At 28.1% G+C, this 22,194-nt stretch overlaps 2 protein-coding genes and 2 long non-coding RNA genes across 4 annotated transcripts; 3 read left to right on the top strand and 1 right to left on the bottom strand.

Annotated features, from left to right (window-relative positions):
- Nucleotides 1-2,271: 2,271 nt before the first annotated feature.
- Nucleotides 2,272-7,145, bottom strand: LOC123272585 (60 kDa SS-A/Ro ribonucleoprotein-like). Its single transcript, XM_044739484.1, has 4 exons — nt 6,962-7,145; nt 6,313-6,538; nt 4,911-6,232; nt 2,272-4,751 (listed from the first exon to the last, which is right to left on the bottom strand). The coding sequence occupies exons 2-4, from the start codon at nt 6,517-6,519 to the stop codon at nt 4,619-4,621; spliced, it is 1,662 nt and encodes a 553-aa protein (XP_044595419.1). The 5' UTR covers nt 6,520-6,538; nt 6,962-7,145; the 3' UTR covers nt 2,272-4,618.
- On the top strand, nt 4,032-22,004 carry LOC123272617. The gene is made up of 3 exons (XR_006511106.1): nt 4,032-4,055; nt 11,918-11,924; nt 21,659-22,004. It is a non-coding gene; the product is annotated as an uncharacterized LOC123272617 (long non-coding RNA).
- Nucleotides 14,265-16,268, top strand: LOC123272614 (cytochrome c). Its single transcript, XM_044739531.1, has 4 exons — nt 14,265-14,423; nt 15,335-15,386; nt 15,456-15,597; nt 15,674-16,268. The coding sequence occupies exons 2-4, from the start codon at nt 15,348-15,350 to the stop codon at nt 15,817-15,819; spliced, it is 327 nt and encodes a 108-aa protein (XP_044595466.1). The 5' UTR covers nt 14,265-14,423; nt 15,335-15,347; the 3' UTR covers nt 15,820-16,268.
- On the top strand, nt 16,607-19,077 carry LOC123272616. The gene is made up of 2 exons (XR_006511105.1): nt 16,607-16,827; nt 18,520-19,077. It is a non-coding gene; the product is annotated as an uncharacterized LOC123272616 (long non-coding RNA).
- Nucleotides 22,005-22,194: the final 190 nt, after the last annotated feature.

The raw sequence follows: 22,194 nt of genomic DNA, 5'->3' as shown, positions 1-22,194 counted from the left end.
AAAAATCCCAAAAAAATGCATAAAACTGCAGTCACAGCGATGAAAAAATTCTTGTGGACCCGGATCAAGTATGATTTTTATGTATTCCAATTTAATGAAACTAAATCTGAACGTTAATTAGCCTGCTGAACTGACCAAATTTGAAATAAAAAACGAAAAACCCAAAAAAATTGCAATAAATCATGAAAAATTGAAGTTATAGAGATAAAAATTTTTTTGGACTCAGATTGAGTATGATTTTCATGTATTTTGTTCCACTGAATTTGAATCTGAAGTTTTCTTGCCCCGTTAACGTTTTAAAATTAAAAAAAATCTCAATAAACCAAAAAAATCGGGAAAATCGCAGCTATAAATATGAGAAAAAATCTATAAAACATGATTAAATATTTTTTTTGTGTTTTTTTACGCATAAAATATAAATTAAGATTCTGAAAATATAAAAAATTTTAATATCTATAAAAAATGACGTATAACTAGAATAAAGAGAACGATTTTCTCGAATTTCAAACTGTTCATTGAAATCGAACTCTTTTGTTCTCAAACGATCTACGCCGTAAATTTTTCTTCCGTTTGTTATTCTCTTTTGTATTTCATGCGTGGAAAAATACAAGAATAGTATTTAATCGTGTTTTACAGGTTTTTTTTTTCAAATTTGTAACTGCAATTTTCCCAATTTTTTTGGTTTTTTGAGAGTTTTTTAATTTTTAAACGTTAACGGCGCACTGGGCTAATTAACGTTCAGATTTAGTTTCATTAAATTGGAATACATAAAAATCATACTTGATCCGGGTCCACAAGAATTTTTTCATCGCTGTGACTGCAGTTTTATGCATTTTTTTGGGATTTTTTGCATTATGCTCAAAATTGGAGGGTTACCGGGTCAAACGGACTTGAAATTCGGATTCAATGGGTCAATATTAATTTCGATAGGTAGGTGCAATCCAAAGTACATACCACTTTTTTTTGTGTGCCGGAGTTATATATGATCATATATTTTGGATATATTCTATGTAACAACTATATTTATTAGAATATTTGTCAGACAATTAAAAATTTTAAAAATTTAGGCATTATAACGATATCACAATATTTGATTATAAAAATATACAATGTTATAATTTTTTTTATCAACTGTTGTTTTATTAAAAAATATAAAAATTACGATAAAATAGTGTCATTTATTGTTTTCTTGTAATTAATGAAATTTATCTCAGAGGCAATTTATTGAAAGGGTTCAGCTATCAATCTATCTTGTAGAAAATTAAATTCTTTACAAAAAATGTCCTGCACAATTTAGGTGTCAGATCAATAGTTTAAGAGAAAAAATAAAAAAACCACGACTTTTTAGCAAAAATCGAATGTACAATTTTTTACTGGCAAGGTAACTCATAAATTGGAAATAAGCTGTCAGAGCTTTTAAAGAGGAAGGATTCCTCTACAACTTCTGCCCATGGTCAAATGAATATCATGAAATGTCGCTATGCTATAGATAATTTAAGCAAAAAAAATTATTTTAACGGGTTAATTATATGGGAAAACTTTAAATTCATCCAGCGAGTACTTAAAATTGAAATTAAGAACTATCCCTTGGTGAGAATTTTTTTTTCTATGTTCAGAACAATATTTCGTCAATGGAGTGAGAAAAAAAAATAGTCGTCTCAAATGAAGCACCCTAGTATATATATTAGTTAATGCATCAAGAGTTACAAAATTTTTGTTAAGTATGTTTCTAATCACGGGTAATTTTTTTTTTTACTTTTACTTTCATCAAAGTATTTTTTTGTCTCCGAAATTTTTTTCTCATACTTATCCACTCCAAATAAGGATATTTTTGTTTAAAGTACCTCACACTTTTACTATTAAAACTAAGAACAAATTAAAAGAATATTGAAGCTAATGTAGTAATCGTTTTGCTAAACTTTAATCTGTAAGAAAAAATTTCTGAGAATCAAATAAAATTTCTATTAATTTATAAAAATTAATAAATTTTTGTTTATTTTGTAAATCTAAACTTTGACAAAATTTTAACTGCAACTATTTTTTTTAACTATGAGTACATTAAAATATGATTATATTAAATAAAAAAAAAAAATAAATAAATAATTACATTCATAAAAAAATGGGGAACATCATGAGAGTATCTTTAAAATACACTATATTATATTAATGCAAATAGTATATATTATACGAATAAATACATGGTTATTCGATTACTATATTCGATAAATATTTTTATCTCTTAGTTAGTTAGTTAGGACGTTATGTATTTAATTTTTTTTTTTTTTTTTTTTTTTTTTTTTTTATTGAATTCTGTTTATCGGGATACAACGTCCCATAACAGGGGGATATAATGTAAGGCATTTCTACAATCTTTATGCATAAAATAAATCAATATAGTTTGTTGTAATATAATGTGGAGCTACTATTCCTCCAGTTATGTATTTAATAAAGCAAACAATAACGATCGTAAAATAATAGCAGCCAAAAAGAAAAGATTCTTATTGTATTTTTGCTATTAAAAATTTCATTTCCAATTTTATTTACCTAAACTTGATTACCTAGTATGTATATCTTGTAAAATTAGAGAAATATATTTTTCAACATGATAACTTTATAACTGATTTTTAATGAATGATTTTCTTAAAATTTTCATTTTTCTTTCGTATATTCTAATTGTTAGATTGAACACATAAATGTATTGTTTTGTTTATTTTTATAACGCCTCTTAAACTTGGCGTTTGTAAATTCGTAAAAATTATGTTTGATTTCGTTTTCTAATTCGTTTAATAATTCCAGGACATGACCAAGAGAAAAAGCAAAATAAAACTTTACTGAAACATGTATAGTTATATTTCTACACTTTATCGTTTTCTTATCGGTCGTCCTTTATAATTGATTGATTATTTAACTTAAATATATGCTTTTCATTGTATGAATTATTGAGTAATATTTATAAATACATTTATAGTTTATTTTTGTTTTATCACGATTCAATTAATTTAATAACGCAACAAGCGAAACGCATAACAAGATCCAGGGTTTACAAAACATGTATTTTTTTTGCAATATTTGTATACTAAGGTATAATATAAATAAATTTTGTAAATAAAAAAAAAACAATACGTGAAAATTTATAGTTAAGTATCGCCAGTAGTTTTGTACGCCTCATAACAAGAAGCGTTAGAGGGTGTACTTGTGTTATCGACAAATGAGATTCTTTAGATTTACATTTTTTTTATTTATCTAAATAAATCCAGAGTAATAATTGTATTAATTAAATAACAGTATTTTCGACGGCATGTCTCTGATTTAATTTTCTCACTATTTATTTTTATTTATTTCATTATAAACAAACATCGACTGTCATATCACAGTTGTTTAAATCTTAGTAGGAGTACTAAATATTTGTTGCTTTGACATTAGTATTTTGAATATGGCATATATCAAACATATAACAATTAAATAAAACTCATGTAAGTCTATAACTCTTTGGGGCTAAATGCGTATCACAGTAAAAGAAATTTTTCTTTCTTTTTTATTTTTTTATATTTTATTTTGTTTCTTACTATTTTTTTTTCTTACGATATTTGACAGAAAAAGTCATTTTCCTAAATTATTAAATACCATTCAGAGACATACCTATAAGTAAGCGAATCATTTTCCATTTATTTTTTACACCCTTTCTTTCTATTATTTTTTATTCTAAATCTAAATTTTCATCATTCTAGTATTCACACTGTTTTTTTTCTTTTTTATTTTTTTTTCATGTGACCACACTGTGATTTGTCATTATTGATTTCTAATACTTTATTTAAACAAATTAGCGATAATATTTAAGCGCATTTTTAAAATTTGTATTTTTCTTGTTCTTTTTTTTTTGTTTTTATATTCATATTTATAGATATAAACGTATTCTATGATATAAAAAGGTACATTCTACTCATTAAGTTATTATTTTTGTTATTATTGTGTAATCTTAAAATAGGTTTTTACATATCTATGCTGCAGATTGGAATATATTAATTGATACTATAGTTGTTTTTTTCATAGTTAAAGTAAAAACTCTTAAAAAGTAAATTAATAATCACTATTCAAGTTTGTCAGTTTGTGAAGTGTCAAATTCAAGTATTTTTAAACTTTTTTCAATTAATATCGAATTAATTTCAGAATATATAAAACTTATAACCAACTGTATTTTAAAGAAAAATTTCAAATTTTACTTATTTTTCGTTTCTTTATCTGTATAATCGATTCAAAAAATAGCTACTAAAAACATTATTAATTTTCATATTTTGTGCAGTATATTCTAAAAACATGCAGTTAATATATTCGTTAAATAGTACATTGTTAACTAGAAGTTAGTAAATTATACTTTTCAATACATAAATATTGATAATTTCTGATTTTTTCAATAATAGCTTTTAAGTTCGTCGCAAATTAAATTAAAAATATTTAAAAATTTTCCATTGAAAATTGTGAAATATAAATAAAACTTAGAAGTAGTAGTTAGTACGGTGAAAACTTAATTGTAATTTTTATCGCTGTTTATGATTATTTTAGGCCATTACTTACGATTTTCTTTTTCTGTTCATGAATATTTATTTTTACTTATCGCGAATTAAAATTGACGTTTTGCAAAAGCTTCAATAACTTTTGGAACATGAACATCGAAACCACAAACTGTTAACACATCATTAACATATTTGCTTTCCATGTATGTTGATGTAGTGCCGACAACCCAATTTACCAATCTGTAAATGAAAATAATTTTTTTTTTTCAACATTCTAATATACATTTTAATTTTATATAATAATCACTATGATATATAGCAAACGATAAAATTTAATGTTATTTTCATAACGAAAATCGTAATAGACTTATAATGCAAATAATGATAAATATTAATTACCTTGTGTTAGGTAAATTCATTTTCTTCTTGTAAAGATCCATAGCTCGAGATGTAAAATCATATTTTTCACGCATCTTATCGACAACATTGATAAAAACATCATATTTTCTTCGATGATGTGCTGCCCAAAGAATTGGTTTACCAAGATTTGGTGGAACATTGACTCGGACACGCATTTTTTCGTAGGCTTCCTGATATGTTGCATTTTTGTCAAGATGAACTGGTCGTGCATTTAAACCTTCAGTGGCAGTAAAAGCGGATACAGTAACTTTATCTTCAGATCGTAATAAGCCGAGTGCAATAATACAAGCAGCTTCAAGTACCCAGGGTTTGAAAGTATCAACTGACATCTGAGTAATTTGTTTCTTTTTCCAGCTTTCTGTGCTTACAGTTATTAAAACTCTTAGACCCGTTGGTTCAATGTTTGCAAATGAAATATTTAAAGCCGAATATAAAGCATCAATAATACGTTTATCTGGATTAGGTAATTGTCGATGTTTAAGTTTATTTTTTCTTCCTAACTTTCGTTTTGTAAATACTGGTATTTTATCTGGATCTTCATAAGTTTTAACAGCCATAAGAATAACCGCAGGACGAATTTTCGATCTTAGTATTTGATCTTTGTTTGTGATGGCACTTAATATTTTTTCAGTTAATTGAGATGATGGTATAAGTAAACCAAGATTATGAATTCTTTGAAGATTTTCAACAAGAGTAGGCAAATCCATTGACTCGATTAAAGCTTCCCAAACTTCCGGCGAATTAATTAAACTAGCATGAACATGATCTAATTTATAATTACATGTTCTAATTAATCCTGCAGCTCGTATAGCATCTTCACACTGTCGAAAGTTATCTACCCGTTCAATAAAATGTAAAATTTCTATTGCTTTTGTTTCATTGCCGAATTCCAATTTTGCTTTATCTAAACCAAACATAATGTATTTAAAAACAGCTTGCATGTCTGGACCAAGGCCTTTAGTTACTGGATGAGAGAGCTTTATAATATCTTTGTGTTTCCAACCGTGCCTACTTTTATATTTTGTAACACATTCAGCCAAATTTTTAACATCATGAGATAAATACCATTTATTTACCATACTACGCCAACCATGTCCGTAACCATGTTTAGCAATTGATGATTGTTTACTTAGTTGAGATGCATATTCAATGAATAACATAAACTGTTCTGAATTTTTACATTCTTCTGAAATAAAATTATATGCTGCTTGTCGTAATTTCTCACTTTTTTCTTGTCGTGCACATACAGCTAGAGCAAATATTAAAGTTTCAGGCTTAGGTACTGATCCTGATTCCAATAACTAAAAGTGAATATATTATCATACTTTTTAACTGTCCGCCTATAAAAAAAATTTACTGTTTTTGTAATTTAAAAAATTACCTGTTTTATGTTAGTAATTGGAAATAATTCCGTATCTTTGTCTGCAGCTAATTCGACAATAGACGTTACTTTGGCCATTGTAAAGTGATTTTGATTGGTCCATGTTCCTGAATAATAAACTGGATACTCTTTACCAATGTAAAGATATCTTACAAATCGGGTCTTAGGGCTATCATCATCTACTGAAACTCCAACTTCTACTGCCATTTCTGTGCTTTTGGAGCAGCTGGATTTATATATATATATATATATATATGTATGTATAACTATTATTTTATTTATGCATAGTGTTGTTGAAATTTAATTAGCAAACAAAATAATAAGAAATTTATCACGTACTAAATATAATAACATATAATTTTCTCTCAATCATTCTTTGCATTTTTTTTTACAATGTACAGTACACATAACTTAGTGAAACTATGTATGTTTAGTTTATTTTTTAATTATGCCAAAGCCGAGGCCAAGTGGCAATGAGAGAATATACATAAAATTTTACAATTATTGTGCAATTTTAAATATGCAATTGCATGTAACAAAAGAAAAATAAGAAATAAAAAAAAATAAATTTAGGTATGTAGATCAGATAAAATTATAGATATAAGAATAAAATTTTTAATTATAAAAAAATAAAGAGTTAATTTTTTACCTGATTAGAGTTTACTGATTTAAATTCAAACCCAATCATACAATACACTGACGTACAAAATTTGTGACAACCTTAATCGAAAACACTTGCTAAAAATACATTCGATAGAGAAATATATAGGTAGATATATGTTTGTATGAAGGTATACTTATTCGAAACCGTTAGAAACTTCATGGAGCTTAGATAGAAGGAGAACGCACGCAATGTATAAAGATGTCCTCGAAATAAGGGGAAAATAAAGTTTCATTACAGAGCGCGCTACTACTATCTCGATCCACTTTTTAAATTTAGCGGTTAAAAGTATTCGATCAAATACTTTATCCATAACCAAAAATAATGATTAGGATTAAATAATTGTTATAAAAAAAAAGGATAATTAAAACTGTAATTCATGGGGTGAAATTATTCAAAATACGTAAATGTTCCGTAAATTAATAATACATTAATTAATTATAAAAGAAACCTCTAATTTTATATTGCTTTATAATTTCAATATGTCTTGAAATTGTCAAATGCATTACAAAAAGATTTACTTTTTAGTTAATAGTTATTTAATAATTAAATTATTATTATTATGTATGGTGAAATAGTTATTTGATAGGAATTAAAAATAAAAATTACATATTAATTTTTATTTTAAGAACCCTGATAAAAAAAAGTATTGAGACAAAGACAAAAGTATTGAAAAGTATTGGTTTTCTAGTCAATCAAATACTTTTCAATAGTTTTTTCTTTGTCTCTATACTTTTTTTTATTCAGGGAAAGTTCGGCTGCCCAATTTTAAAATACAGTAACCGCAAAATTTTTATACCTGATTTTTTCTAGTATTGTTGCATTTTTTATAACTTTTAAACCATAATTTCAAGTATTTCTTTTTAAAAATATTTATATTAAAGTATTTTCTATTCACAAATCAAATTTTTCATCAATATGGCAGGCAAAATTTTTGTTAATGGGAAAAATTGAAAAAAATTTTTAAATGGTAGTTACAGTGTTTTGAAATTGGGCAGCCGAGTTGCAGAGCAAAGTAAATTAAAGTAATAGTTTGAAAGTATTCGTTTTTTAGTTTAAATAATATTTGTTAACAATTAACGTAGAAATTATTTTTAACTTAAAAAATGATAATAATAATTAATCATTTTATTTCTGAATTTTCAAAAATAATAAATAGATAGAGACTTAAAAATTAGATTGAATAGTGAATAATTAATAAAAACACTTAAATAGGTTACATGATATTTTTATACGCTTTTTTAATTTAACACAAATACAAAATAAATATATAAATATATATATACGATAATAATTTATCAAAAAGCTTATGTCACGTAAATAATATTTTAATTAGTACGATTAAGTTACATAAGTACGATTTACACTATCTTCGAAATTTTTCGTAACTTTTTATTTTTCATTTTTTTTTCGTTATAGTTTTTATTAATATGGCTTGCTAAAAAGTGGCCCCTAATCGTAATAAAATAACTTAAAATTTTTTTCATCAACATTGATTGATGTTCGTTGCATCCTAAGAAAGGTAATGATTTCTTTGTTGAAATTTTATCAACAATTTGATTCATCGTATCGATTTTTACAGTTTTATTCCCGATAACACTTAAAACAGTATTTTCTAATTTCTGGATGAGAAGAAATAAATTATCACTTGGACGTTTACAGTGTTCACCCATTAAGTCGATAACTCTATCTCTATCAGATGATGTCTCGGACTCAAGACTTTTGAGACAGTTTTCACACCGCGAAAATCGGTGCATTTTTCGGGCAACGTAACCAGCTATATAGGCAACGACGTATTCATTGGTTTGAGTGACATCATAATCATGATCCTCATGGGGATCATTAGAACACGGTTTAATCGTGTTAGCTGAGTTAGAAACAAAGTTGTTATTATCGTTTTCACTTGATTCATCAATTAAGCTTTCGAAAGGTTTATTTGGTACACTTGTTTTAGAACTATAATCATTACAACGCGAATTTAATACAGCATCATAATTTAAGTCTTGGTCAAGATCATCTTCACTTGAGTCATTAAATACAGTAAATTCTCGAAAGGTTCAGCTGCAACACTATTTTTGTTAACATTTCTCTCATCTTCTGTAAATCCACTGTCGATAATAGAATCAATTTTTTCAAGCCATTTCAATTTTTTATCTTTGCTTAGCCTCAGTGGCTCCCGCGTTTCCATCAATGACTATAATAATTCAACTGTAGTTACGTTAGATCTTTTCGATGGTGTTACTAATGAGTAAGAACATAGTAATCGAAACATCTGTCCAAATCTAATAGGATCTGGGTGTTCATTACATCCACAGGCGCTTCTGACAATTCCAAAAAATTGCTACAAATGATAATAATAAATATTACATATTTTTATAAAGTTAATATTACAATTATTTTTTAAATCTTAAACACAGAAAAATTATGTGAATTTAAAATTTTTCAGAAAGACAAATTGATTTGGAGCAAGAAGGAATTTTCATAAAATAAAAAAATTTATTTGAGAGTCTAAGATTTTTTCATTCTGTACCTATTTCTTATCAATAGTACTTACTTCAAGTTTGTCTTGATTGAGTCGAGCAGTCATTAAATAATCGAAATTACATTGCACGTGCAAAAAGTCCAGTAGTTCAATCGTTCCAGCTAAAGTGATCTTTAACCCAGTTAAAGTACTTTTAGTAACAGCAAGATAATTTATTCCAGGTTCATCATTGTGGTCTATCTTTTGTCTCTTACTTTCTCTTATCAGTTGCTTACGTCGATTGTTTTCTTCAATAGCTTTAGCTTCCCACTCTCTTAAAGAATCGAGGAATTCAACAATAACCTGCAGGGTCAAAATATAACATTTTTAATAAATTAGGTAGATGAATAAAATTATCATGCAATGTTATGGCGCAAAAAATATAATTTTTGCAAATACAGATGTTGTGATAAAAAAATATTTGAAGAAATGCATGAAAACACAAAATACTAGAACACCGTAAAACAATGAAGAGTTCAAGAAAATTTCTAAAAATTCGAAATCATTAAAAATAATTACATGTAAGCGTCTAATGTTATGAAAGTTGCATATATTTTTTAGTATGCTAGCATATTCAATCAACTAAAAGAAATCTTTAACAATAATGACAAGATTTAAAAAATCACACATGATAAACACATGATTTTACTTATTGTTATAGGGTTAAGGATATGAAGAGCTTGATAAATGAGTGTATCTAGAATTTATCTCCTTTCTCTTGGTACTTCTTTGTACTTACACTTTAGGACAGATATAGTGATGAAGAAAAAATGATTTGGAGTCATTCCAAATTTGTTTTGTTCGTTGGTAGATCGGCCACATAGATTTTATTATCGTTTGTAATTGCACTAAAATACAAAATTAACATGAATTTATTGTAATGAATACGGTACCTTTCTCCTCAGGCATTCTTCCTTGGGTTGTACACCGGTTTCCGGGGTAAGAGAAGACATAGCTTTAATCAAATTATCCACTCTTTCCATGAACCTAACAGTTGGTCCACAATCTCTCAACTCAGTGCATTCATTTTGCCAAGCCACCATTGCTACTCTTAATTGCTTAGAAAATAGCTAAAAAAAGCATGGAGATTAGTTATTAAATATAGATATATTTCAATTTGTTATTTTAGTTTCAACTATCAAGGAAATATAACGTATCAGGAAAATTTTTTATACCTCTTCTGCTAAACGAACATTCATTTTTTGATACTCCTCGGAGTTTAGATGCTGAGGTCTCAATTTGTACGATACCTTCAAATTAGGTCTATAGTTAAGCTCATGTTGCAATAAAACTTCCCAGTGTTTCTTTTGTACCATACCATCTGGAGTCTAAAAGAAGTACCAAAGTATCATATTACATGAGATACATATGATTATTCAAAAAGAATGTTAGAAGATTCTTTCTTACCCAAAATGATGACCCTTCAAGAATTTTTGTGCGAAAGCATTTCAGCAGATGAGGAAAGTCGGACATAAACCACAGTTGTCTAGTTGTATCATAAGGATGAGTACAACTACATTTTTGGTCGGAGATACCAAAAATTTGCCAGGCTCCACGATTCCATTGAGCACCATCAGAGGTAACAACATCTACTTTCATACCAGCATTTTCTAACTGAATGATACATTCTATAATTAACTTATGCAGAATATCTTTCGTCACTGCAGTTTTACTCAAGAAATACCCTAAAACTTGAACCCAAGAACCACGGAAGGGTTGATACATGAAAACAAGTGCATGGTCAGCTCTCTTATTAACCAATTTCTGTGGTGTGTAATCACCTAAATTTACAAAGCCATTGAACTCCATAGTTTTAGTGTTCAATTTGACAGCTTCACTTAAGGCAATTTCATCAATTAATAAAGTACCTGTAAACAGAAAAACATTGATAATATATACAATTCAAGAACTTTTTTTAGAAAACTGCAATCATTATTTAGCAAAAGCGATAGTTATGTAGTGAAGCACAGTGTATACAGTTAACACTGCAAACAAAATAGCCACAGGAAAGCATTATATATCTACAATTAGCTAGCTACTTGAAATTCAATAATCACAGATTGCAATTTTATCGTTACTTAATGAAGCTCTTAACACATAGCAGTCTAGATGTTAGTATATGTGGGGCTGATTAATGGAGTAATTAATTATCAGAATAATAATACAAGTTAAAACTATTTTCGTTAGACAGAAACTTATAAATTGCATTAGCTCGAATGCACCTTTTATCCATGTAATTATTCAAACTAATATTAATTGTAACTTTTAATGTGCAATCATTATAACATTCCGCAGTCTTTCTTACAAAAATAAATAATAATTGATTTGAAAAAAAAAATTTGTAATGAGCATTGAAAGTTTCAGTTGAAAAAATTGCGATCTCATAAGTGAAGATGTTTTGTCGTAAACTCTCCAAGAAGGAGAATTTCCGTAATTATTTTCTCTTCTTAAGTATTCAGGAATCAGGATCAGGAATTCTAAATTTAAAATAAAACACTCGGTGTTGGGGCGAATAATTATAAATAATTTATTCCCCAATGGGAGAAAACTCTAGTAATGACTAGAGAAAAACTCCTCGAAGATAGATACAGTCGTATATGATATGAATATGTGTGTGTATAAGTGAAATAATTGTATTGAAGATACAATAGGGGTGAGAGATGATCTCAGCCGCCGATAGGTTATTTAGGTTAACCGTCGACCTGTTAATGATGATCCGAGAAGATCTGAGAATTTTGATCCGAGAGGATCAAATGTATGTTTGATCTGAAAGATCGAGTGAGTTGATCCAAGAGGATCAAAAGTATTTATGATCTGAGAATGTAAAGTAGTTAGTCAAATTGACTAATTAAAGTCTAATTCATCTCAAATTAACTAACTACTTTACATTCTCAGATGTACTATGACAGATAATGAAAAAGTTTCAGAATTGTCAATAGTAGGTGCCCGAAAAATATTTTCATCGGTGCTGGTTTGTCCTGCGAGTTCTGCAGCCTCGAAACAATTTGGATCTGCAGTTATTCCGTCAATAATTCTTGAACTAAAAATCTGTTCGCTAGACTCGGACAAATTGTTGCTTACATTATTTTCTTCATACTGTTGGTCTTCAGCTATAGTAATATCATTATCTTCTTTGTCTACAATCATCTGCTCCGAGTTTACATGCATAGAAGTATTGGTATTATCCGTGCATTGTAACATATTAACATCAGTAGTATTATTTACTATCACTGGAATCGCACCTACTTTTAAATCAAATCTGGCTTTTGATGTCGTAAATATCACCATTAGGCAAAATTATTCTGTCAAATTTTTTATTAATATCTTCCTCTTTAAAATGCAATTCACAAACGAAGTTTTTAGGAAGAAGTTGCTGTGACAATGCCAAATTCCATTTTTGCAACATGCTCGGACACTAATTTCAAACAGAAAAAACATTTACTTCCATATTAATTATTTGTTAATATTATGTTGATTTGAAAACATGTACATTAATGCTTCGACCTAAAGAATTTAATTTTTCTAAATATTGTTTTTTTTTTTTTTTCCCAAAGTTTAGTTTTTTTATTAGTGCAAGTGAATGGATAGAATTTTTCAAAGTCCAAATATGAAAATGTATAGTATATGAAATTAATAATCCACAAACTTTATCTTATTTCTAGACTCTAGTTTTTTTAAACACAGACTTCAAAATTCTTTCTTTTCATTACGTTTAGTATTTATATAAAAAAAAAAAAAAAAAAAAAAAAAAAACATTATAAATTATACATTTCACTCCTACTAACAACATATTGTTTATATACTGTTATTTGTCACTAACAGTGATCATTGTTAAAAAAATATACATTAATTATTATTTTAAACCATTACATGAAATAAAAATTAAATTTTTATTATTATTAAATCACAGTTATTAATTTTGAAAATGGAAATAATTTAAAACTATAGGTTATCTTACCTTTGGTACTTGAAATAAAGCCGTTGGACGATTATTTTGCTTCAACTTCATTTTTCGTTTTGCTATACTGCCACTCATACAATTTTTAACTGCACATTTCTTCACCATTTTTCAAAATTATCGATTTAATTACTTTAAAAATTTTAAAAATATTAAGTATAGCCAAAAAAATCTATCTAAGCTCCGTGGAAACTTGATCACGGTATCAACATTGAACCCGAATCTACCCGAACAATTTACTTAGGTCTTGTGATGAGACCCGAGAAAGCCCGAAGATGATTCTCTTGTTCATTCGATGGTATAATATTAAAATATTGTTATCATGATAAATGATTGGTTACCATCATATGTCTACAATTAAAGTATACTTTTTTTTTTTAATTAAATTGTAAGAAATTATTAAGAAGCATCATATGGATATTATGTCTTTCTCTATTTTAGTGACAACTGTTTAACCGTAATAACATAACGTTAGAAATATTAATGGTGAAAATTTTATTTTTGCAATTTTGTAATTTATTTACGCAGCTCTCATGAAATTCATCAATTAGCGCTAAATTTAGATTATGTTCTTGTTCTATATTAAAAATATTAAATTACATATTTATTACTCTAAAATTCTATATAAGTATATCTATAGTACGGGATTAGCAATATTAATAATTATTCCGAAATAAAATTTATACAAGTTCGATTTCAATGTTTTTACATATTTGCAATTTTTTTATAGTCTATGCGTCACCTTTGAATAAAATTTAAACTAAACATAAAGGCAATGTTTCAATTGATGCGACGGTTATGTGTTGCAAGTTTCATCCATGAGTTGCATCAGCCCATCAGCCCATAGATAAGAACCAGCAAGTGGAAACAGAAAAACGTTTCATCAGTGCGTGTGTCATCGATTCGACTGATTCAGTCACGAGAAGCAAGTACAAACGTCTAGTTTAACTATCGGTGCTAAGACAATTCAGGTATGTAAATCAAAAGTACTTTTTCTTTCTTTTTTTTTTACTAATAGTAAATTCAAAGTTTTTTTAGAGTAATTTTTTTTTTCGTCGCTCCTATTGCACCATAATACTCAACTTGAGTAATTGTTTAGTGGATAGCATTCAAAAAAAGCGGAAGTCTGGAAAAATCTATGATTAATTTTGAATTCAACCACGTGGAATTCTATTTCGTTAGTTTGAAACCTCAAATTCACGCTTGGTTTTAAATTAAATCGTTGAATTTTTTACAATATTTATTATTGGTTTTATTTCTTTTTAGTCAAAAATTATGTCAATTGGGTATTATATAATATGTCTGGCCCTGAGCCATGTCCTACTGCCTCATATTTTGCCACGCGCCCTCACCTTTTATTTTAAAAAATTTTCTGTCACAATATCTTGATTTGGTCAACAAAAGTAAAAAAAAAAAAAAGTTAAGTCTAATTAATTGAAAAAAATGCATACATTACTTTTAAGCAAAAGTATTTTTAGTTTGAATGTTAGCATTATTAGTTCAAGGTCAAGACAGTCAAATTCGACTTTGATCAAGAAATAAATGTATATTTTTTTTTAACTTATGAATTAATTTATTGATTTTATTAATTGATATTAATTTAATATCTAATTTTTGAAAAATAAATTGATAAATAATTGATTGAAAGAAAAAAATGACTTCGCGCAGACGTACGAGTTTAATAAATATATTCTAAAGTTAGATAATCATACGTCATACAGATGCTGTAACAATGAATGATTCAAAGTGTCATTGTCGTGTCATAATGAAACGCTAATTTGATTGATTATTCATAATACAATCAATATCACGAAATTTCTTAGTTGAAATGAATAATTAGTGAATTTTATGTGAGAAACTAAATCATATTTTATTATTACAGATAGCAACGCAAAATGGGAGTTCCTGCTGGTGATTTTGAAAAAGGAAAGAAGGTAAAATATTTATTATTATTATAATTTGTTTCATTTTTGAGTAAATAACTTTATATTGATTTGTTCTAGCTTTTCGTTCAAAGATGCGCTCAATGTCATACCATTGAGGCAGGTGGCAAACACAAAGTAGGTCCTAACTTACATGGAATATGGGGTAGAAAGACAGGTCAAGCACCTGGATACACTTACACCGAAGCCAACAAAGCTAAAGGTATATTTTTTAGATTAAAAAAAAAGTCTTTAATAATACTTTGTTATTAACCCTTGTATTTTGAACATTTTAATAGGTATTTCATGGAACCAAGATACGCTCTTCGAGTACTTGGAGAACCCGAAAAAGTACATTCCAGGTACAAAGATGGTGTTCGCCGGATTGAAGAAACCCCAAGAACGGGCTGACCTTATTGCTTACATTGAGAAAGCCAGCAAGTAAAATATAAATTGAAACTTCAATGCATGAACAAATTTCATCAATGAAGACGCAAATTGATCAAATAGTTAAATTATCATCTTTAAAATTTGCGTATTCTCTGTCCAGTCAATTGGTAAACATTTTCTCCTGTTAATTCTCTTTCTATGCGAATCATCCATCCCTGAACATCTTGGAATTATTCGATGGTCTTCGTGAAGAATAATTTTAGGGATGTTGCTATGGGAAATTAGTAAATAAATGTTATTAAAAATAAGTAGATAATTGAACAGTATAAAGATATCAATTTGTGCATTTTGAGAAAACGAAAATCTCAATTGTTAACGAATTGAAATTTATTTAGATCTTTGTGATCAAAATAAATCATTGTCATTATTTATTTATTTTAATTGTGTACAGTCAATTCATGTAATTCATCAACATTTTCGTCAATAGATTCAAAATATAAATTCTAAAACAACTTCATGTCTGTTTTTTTTATTTTCATTGAATTTATTTATTGCAACTCAGAAATTCGTGGTAAAAATAAACATAAATCCAAACGAAATTTCACACTTAATTAGACAATTTTTAATAATAATATGATGATGAAAAATATTTTTTTCAACTTGGTCGACAAGTAGGAAGAAAATAAAAGCAAATCTGGTCATAATTTGCAGTTGTTGCCTTGGTTTATCCCGATTGATAAATAAACATCAGTAAACAAAATATATTTTTTTTTTTTCAAAATAATTTGAATTTGACCCTTATGTTCAACAGTTATAATTTTTTATTTTTGAATTGTTTTATTTTATTCATTTTTATTATAATAAGTATAGTAGTATCTATAAACAAATAATGCCGTACCAAATAAGAGTTAATTTAAACGAAATTGTCTTAGAATTTATTTAATTCGGGTATTAAGTTCAAAAAATTTTAAAATACCAAATTCATCAAAATAATCAACCTGTTCAACTCTTTTGATGATTTTATTATAATTTTTACACATGCAAAATATACTGGAAGAGACAGGTAAGTACACAATTCTGTATCTCAGTAATACCGACAAAGAAATATTATCTATATGATTAAAAGAATAAGATAAATTTTGTCTTCGGCGTAGTTAAATGATAAAATAGTCTTTTGAAGATGAATTTAGTATCATTGTGCTTTTTCAAGGTTTCATATAATTTTCAGTATTAGTTCATTTATTATCTAAAGTTTTGCGAGTATTTTTGAATAGATTCGAATCAATAATTTTCAAAAATTCGGGAAGTTATTGGTTTAAGGCCATCTTCACGTTTTAAGGCCCGAGGAAATAATTCTGATTATTTCCACGAAGATGTCCTGATGTTCTTGCACGCACGTGTGTGTGCTCGAAGAACTCAAAACTTGGTCGAAAATTTTTTAACTATTTTTAGCTTTGACCTCGAATATAGCGGGGAGTTTAAAAATAAGGAAAATTTTGTGATTAACATGTCTTTATTTTAAAGGACATTTTTATAGTTAAATTTAATGTCATCAGAAAGATCTTGACATGAATTTGTGCCTTTTCACGACTTTATATATTTTTCACTTGTAGTCAATTTGTTATGTTAAGCTTTTGAAGCAGTTTTGAATAGTCTGTTGGTTCTATAAGTTTGTCTCTCAAAATTTTTTTTCAATTATTAGTTTTTAGTCTTGTCATATAGGGTAAAAGACCCCATTACTGACACTTTCTTTGATTTTGGTACTTATTCAATCATAATGAAATCATTAATTTCAATAATGAATATATTATTTTTAATCTTTATAACTTCTAACTATTACAAGCCTCATAAATATTATAAAGAAGTGCACACTTCTATTAATAGACGCGTCTATTCGCACATAAAAACGTCCTGGTAAATCCACACCGCGTAAATATAAGGGCCTTTACATTCACGCAGCGTGGATTTAAGGGCCTTTTTTACGTATTATGAATAGCCATGTCTATATTATAAATATTATTATAAAATTTAATTTTTAAGTTGGATGTATAACCTCAAATTTACTTTTACTAATTTAAACATTTATAACTTCACGCTAAGAAAAGTGAAAAGCCTCAAAAAACTAGGGAAGTTATTGACGCGCGCGTGTGTGTGTGTGTGTGTAAACCTTTTATTACTTTTGAACGGCCTGATTGATCGAAACGTGGTTGACGGCAATCGAAAGGGTTCCACTCAACTTGGATTTCCTAAAAATTTGAATCGGTTCGGCCCGACAGATTTTGAGAAATTCCAAAAAAATCGAAAAAAAATTTGTCGAAATCATGTTTTTTCAAAATAACTTTCGAGCTGCTAAACTAATCGTCTCCATAACCTAATCAGCTCTTAATCTTAAAAAAAAATGAAGTCGAATGCCGTTTGGCAGATCAGAATCGGTTCATCCGTTACTGTGATATCGTAGTCAACATATTTCGAAAAAAATGTTTCTTCCGACTCTTTAATAATAACTTCTGAATTTCTTAACTAATCGATATTTCACCTTGTACAATGTCTTTAGATCTCAAAAAATGCGTTGGATACCGTGTCAAAAATTAAAATCTATCAAAGTGTTCAAAAGTTATAGCTTTTCAAAAATTGATGTGATGCTTTTACCAGTTAGAAAATAACTTTTCTGACTTTTTCAGATTTTTGAACTCTAGAGATCAAAAATCTCAAAAAACTTAAAAATCAACACTATAATATTTTTGAATGCTTTCAGCTTAGAACAACTCAACTTAGCAGGAAGTTACAGGAATGGCCTGCAGGATAAACCGCCATTCAGATTTTTTCTACAGATCCTAAGCGTCACAAAAAAAAATGTTGACTTTTTCAGATATTTAATTTAACGCAATTTAACAAGAAGTTAGAAATTTATAATTGTCAACTTATATTAAACGAAACATCACCAAAAAAATTTTTGTGCCGCTTGGGGTGTTTTTTATTGTATTTTTCGAGGATTGGAGTGTAACCGTGCCAAATTATTGAATAAATAAATGTTAGTTTTTCAATAGCCCAATTATATTATTATTATGAATTGTTGTTTTTTAAGAAATTTATATAATATTCTCAAAACTGATAAATTTGCTGTTACTAATATTTATATATCAACACGGAACCAAGCATCTGTTCAAAATATTCTTGATGAAGCCAGAAAGATTTCAAAACGTTGACAGAAAAAACCAATATGGTGATTGTGATGAAAGCAAGCCGAAATATTAGAAGTAAAAGTACAGTATTAATTAATTTATCTGTGCATTAAATCAATTCAAAAAATAAACTAAGTATTCAATTTTTTTATTAGAGATTTAAATGTAACTATTATTAAGCAAAAATAAAAATAATTATTCAAAAATATGATTCTTGATGACGATTAATGACAATAATAATAATTCAATTATCGATAATACCTTACTAAAAACGATTTTGGGACATTTTTTGATGATCCGCAGTAAAAGTTTTCGTAATATAAGTGTAGTGCAAGTAAAGATGCAGATTATAGTAATAATTATACTATCCGAAATGAATAACTGATTCTCTTTTATAGAGACCTCGGCATTCAGTTAAAAATCATCAAAATGTGACTACGTACTTCTAATAGAGAAGCTAACATCAGTTCATCATATCTAGTCAACAATGATAAGGGTCAAAATTCTGATAACTATTAACATTTTGAAACTTCCTGAGTTTATTTTGTGACCAAATACTTAATAATACAGATAGGGAACAATACATTCCATTGCCTCGACAAGGATATCATAAGTATAAATTAATTACAATATTTATCAGTCAAATCTTTTGGGTTTACTTTTATTTCGATTGAAGAAAAATTTTTAATCAGTCCATAGTCTATTAGAAAAAGATTCTTTTTGATCACGCTTAAAACTAGATTTGATTTTATGTAAGCTTGACGTATCATTTATAAACCGACAACTTAAACTTTTAACAAAATTTCATTAAGCCACTTTATGTATTACTTGACTTTCTAATATCAAATTTGGGCATCTTCTTTTTACACAAATATGAAATTTTTTTTTTTACTTTTACTTTCAGTACTATTACTAATTTTATTTTGGAAATTCGCAATAATTTCAAAGTTTAGATTATAATAATTTATTCCTTTATTGATTGAATGTTTTATGCAATTTATTATTTTTCAGGAAAAATTTTTTATGTTAAATGCATGTCCTAATCAAAGCAAAAGTGTTTGAGAGATACTAGAGCATCTTTGAACAATGAGTTGTTGTGTTGTAAATTATCCTGGAGCGGCAAAAATATTGAAGTTTAAAATATTCAGTTTCTGACGGGTAATCATTATTTTTAACTATGATAATTTTCCTATCTAAGAAAGTTTTAAGTAAAAAATTTGAAATTTTATAAATACCGCATAAATTAACAAAAATTATTTACGGCGTATTTTTTACACATGTTCAATTGTTTTAAAAAAATTGGTGAAATACTTCTTTACACACAAAATTTATTTTCAGGAATATATTCACATTTATCTAATATTTCTAAATGCTATTGCTAATTCAAACCTACTTTGCACAATGATTCATAGGACACAATAGATTACGTCCTGGTATCAATATAGTAGTGATCGAGTTGAACCTGTTGCCGAAAAACATAAAGATACTTAACTCTTTTTTTCTATCGTAAGCATTTTTTTAAATTTAATTTTCTTTGTCATAAATAATTATTTGTATTTAATTTGTAAAATGAATTCATATAAATCATTTATATTTTCGTCAATAGATTTAAAATACAAATTCAAAAACTAATGAAATTAGATTGATTCGTCGGCATTAATAAATATTCAGTATAAATTTAAATGTGGATCAATACGGAATTACCCATTTAATTATAAAATTTTTAGTGATAAGTGATAATAAATGTTTTTTTAATACTGGGTTGATAAAAAGAAGGAAAAAAAAAGGAGGATGTGGTCGTAACTTACGGATGTTGTCTTGGTTTACCCCAATTAGCGAATAGAAGCCAGTAAACAGATTAATTTTTTTACCAGTTTTAATGTAACTCTCAAGTAGAGCAGTTCTAGTGTTTTTTTTTCTTTTTTAAATAACTACTTTACATATTTTTGTCATAATGAGCAGTAATTATGGACATTTAAATAATGACGAATCAAATGAAAGTGAATTTAAACGTAATCCAGTACGACGTAGTCTTAGACTCCGTTTAACTCGGGTGTTCAGTTCAGGCAGTTTAAAAAGTCTAAAAAGCCCTGGATATTCTAATTTGTCGGATTCTCCCAACTCACCTGAAATCAGCTCAGCAATAAAGACTCGGTACTCATGGCAGAATAATAATTTGAAAAATATATTGTCAAATTCACCAAGATCATCCGTTTCCTCAACTTCTTGTAATGATTCCATCAACAGTTTAACATTTATGGAAATTATTAAGCCACCTGAAAATAATGATGAAAATAAGTGAGTATCGAATTACAATAAAATATTTTGATACTATTTAAAATCGAAAAATAGCTGATAATAATTTTTAATTTTTATTTTAAAAATTTAATTATTTTTTATGAAGGCTGGCAATAGCCTGGTCGGCTCGGTGCTCGCTTTTCGAAAGAGTGGGACCCGGGTTCGATCCCAGCACGCACCAAAATTTTTCAGTGATTATAATTAAAAATATGTGCGTTACGTTGCCAGCCTCTGGAAGTGGCAGAGATAGCTGGGCGGCACACGTCTGACTTGGGCGATCACACATTTAAGCAACAACTTGAATGGGTGACCACTCTAGTCGGCGTTGGCTAGCGCGAGGGATCTCTGCACACTAGGAGAGGGGCCTAATGCTCCAGTGATCGATAAAGAAGACTTCCTTATCAATCACTGTAGCTGATAGCCACCTTACATATAACTTACTGTCAATCTACGTCCGCAATTTGAAGCAAACTTGACGGAAAGAGTTGGCAAAGCGAGCGATTACCTATTAGTTACCTATAACTTATTCTGCAAATAGACGTCAAAACTTACTGTACAAGTATTTCCGTTAAATTGTAGTAAAGTTGAAAGGAAATTTAACTACAAGTTTGATTGTTAACTTGTATTCAAGTTGCGGCCGTAGATTTCCGTCAATTTGCTTACAACTGTTGTTGAGTGAAGAATTACCGCCAACTTGATGTATAAATTAACCGTAACTGCTGGAAGTCAACACTTACTGAGAAAGCGCTGGCTATCAGGGGACTTAACCCAGCTCCGACTGTACTAACATAGGTTTTCTCTGTGGTTTTCCCATGTTACTGTTCCAATAGCCGAGTGGTGAGGATCAGGGTGAGTACGGTACAGATACGGAAGCCGGGTTGGCTCATTGGTTACTGGTAGACTAGTGGCACCGCACACGGGCACTTTCAACATGCATCCGTGTGCAGGAT

The sequence above is a fragment of the Cotesia glomerata genome, linkage group LG10 (assembly GCF_020080835.1).
Source record: "Cotesia glomerata isolate CgM1 linkage group LG10, MPM_Cglom_v2.3, whole genome shotgun sequence".
NCBI classification, from domain to species: domain Eukaryota; kingdom Metazoa; phylum Arthropoda; class Insecta; order Hymenoptera; family Braconidae; genus Cotesia; species Cotesia glomerata.
Note: the sequence above shows the minus strand (reverse complement) of the source record. Positions and strands in the feature narration are given on the sequence as shown.

What these genes read in the sequence shown, in the direction of transcription:
- LOC123272585 (XM_044739484.1), bottom strand. Translation starts at nt 6,519, where the DNA reads ATGGCAGTAGAAGTTGGAGTTTCAGTAGATGATGATAGCCCTAAGACC. An exon ending in CAATTACTAACATAAAACAG is followed by an intron (nt 6,233 to 6,312) that starts GTAATTTTTTAA and finishes ATTCACTTTTAG; the next exon opens with TTATTGGAATCAGGATCAGT. An exon ending in ATGAATTTACCTAACACAAG is followed by an intron (nt 4,752 to 4,910) that starts GTAATTAATATT and finishes TTTCATTTACAG; the next exon opens with ATTGGTAAATTGGGTTGTCG.
- LOC123272614 (XM_044739531.1), top strand. Translation starts at nt 15,348, where the DNA reads ATGGGAGTTCCTGCTGGTGATTTTGAAAAAGGAAAGAAG. An exon ending in ATTTTGAAAAAGGAAAGAAG is followed by an intron (nt 15,387 to 15,455) that starts GTAAAATATTTA and finishes GATTTGTTCTAG; the next exon opens with CTTTTCGTTCAAAGATGCGC. An exon ending in CGAAGCCAACAAAGCTAAAG is followed by an intron (nt 15,598 to 15,673) that starts GTATATTTTTTA and finishes ACATTTTAATAG; the next exon opens with GTATTTCATGGAACCAAGAT.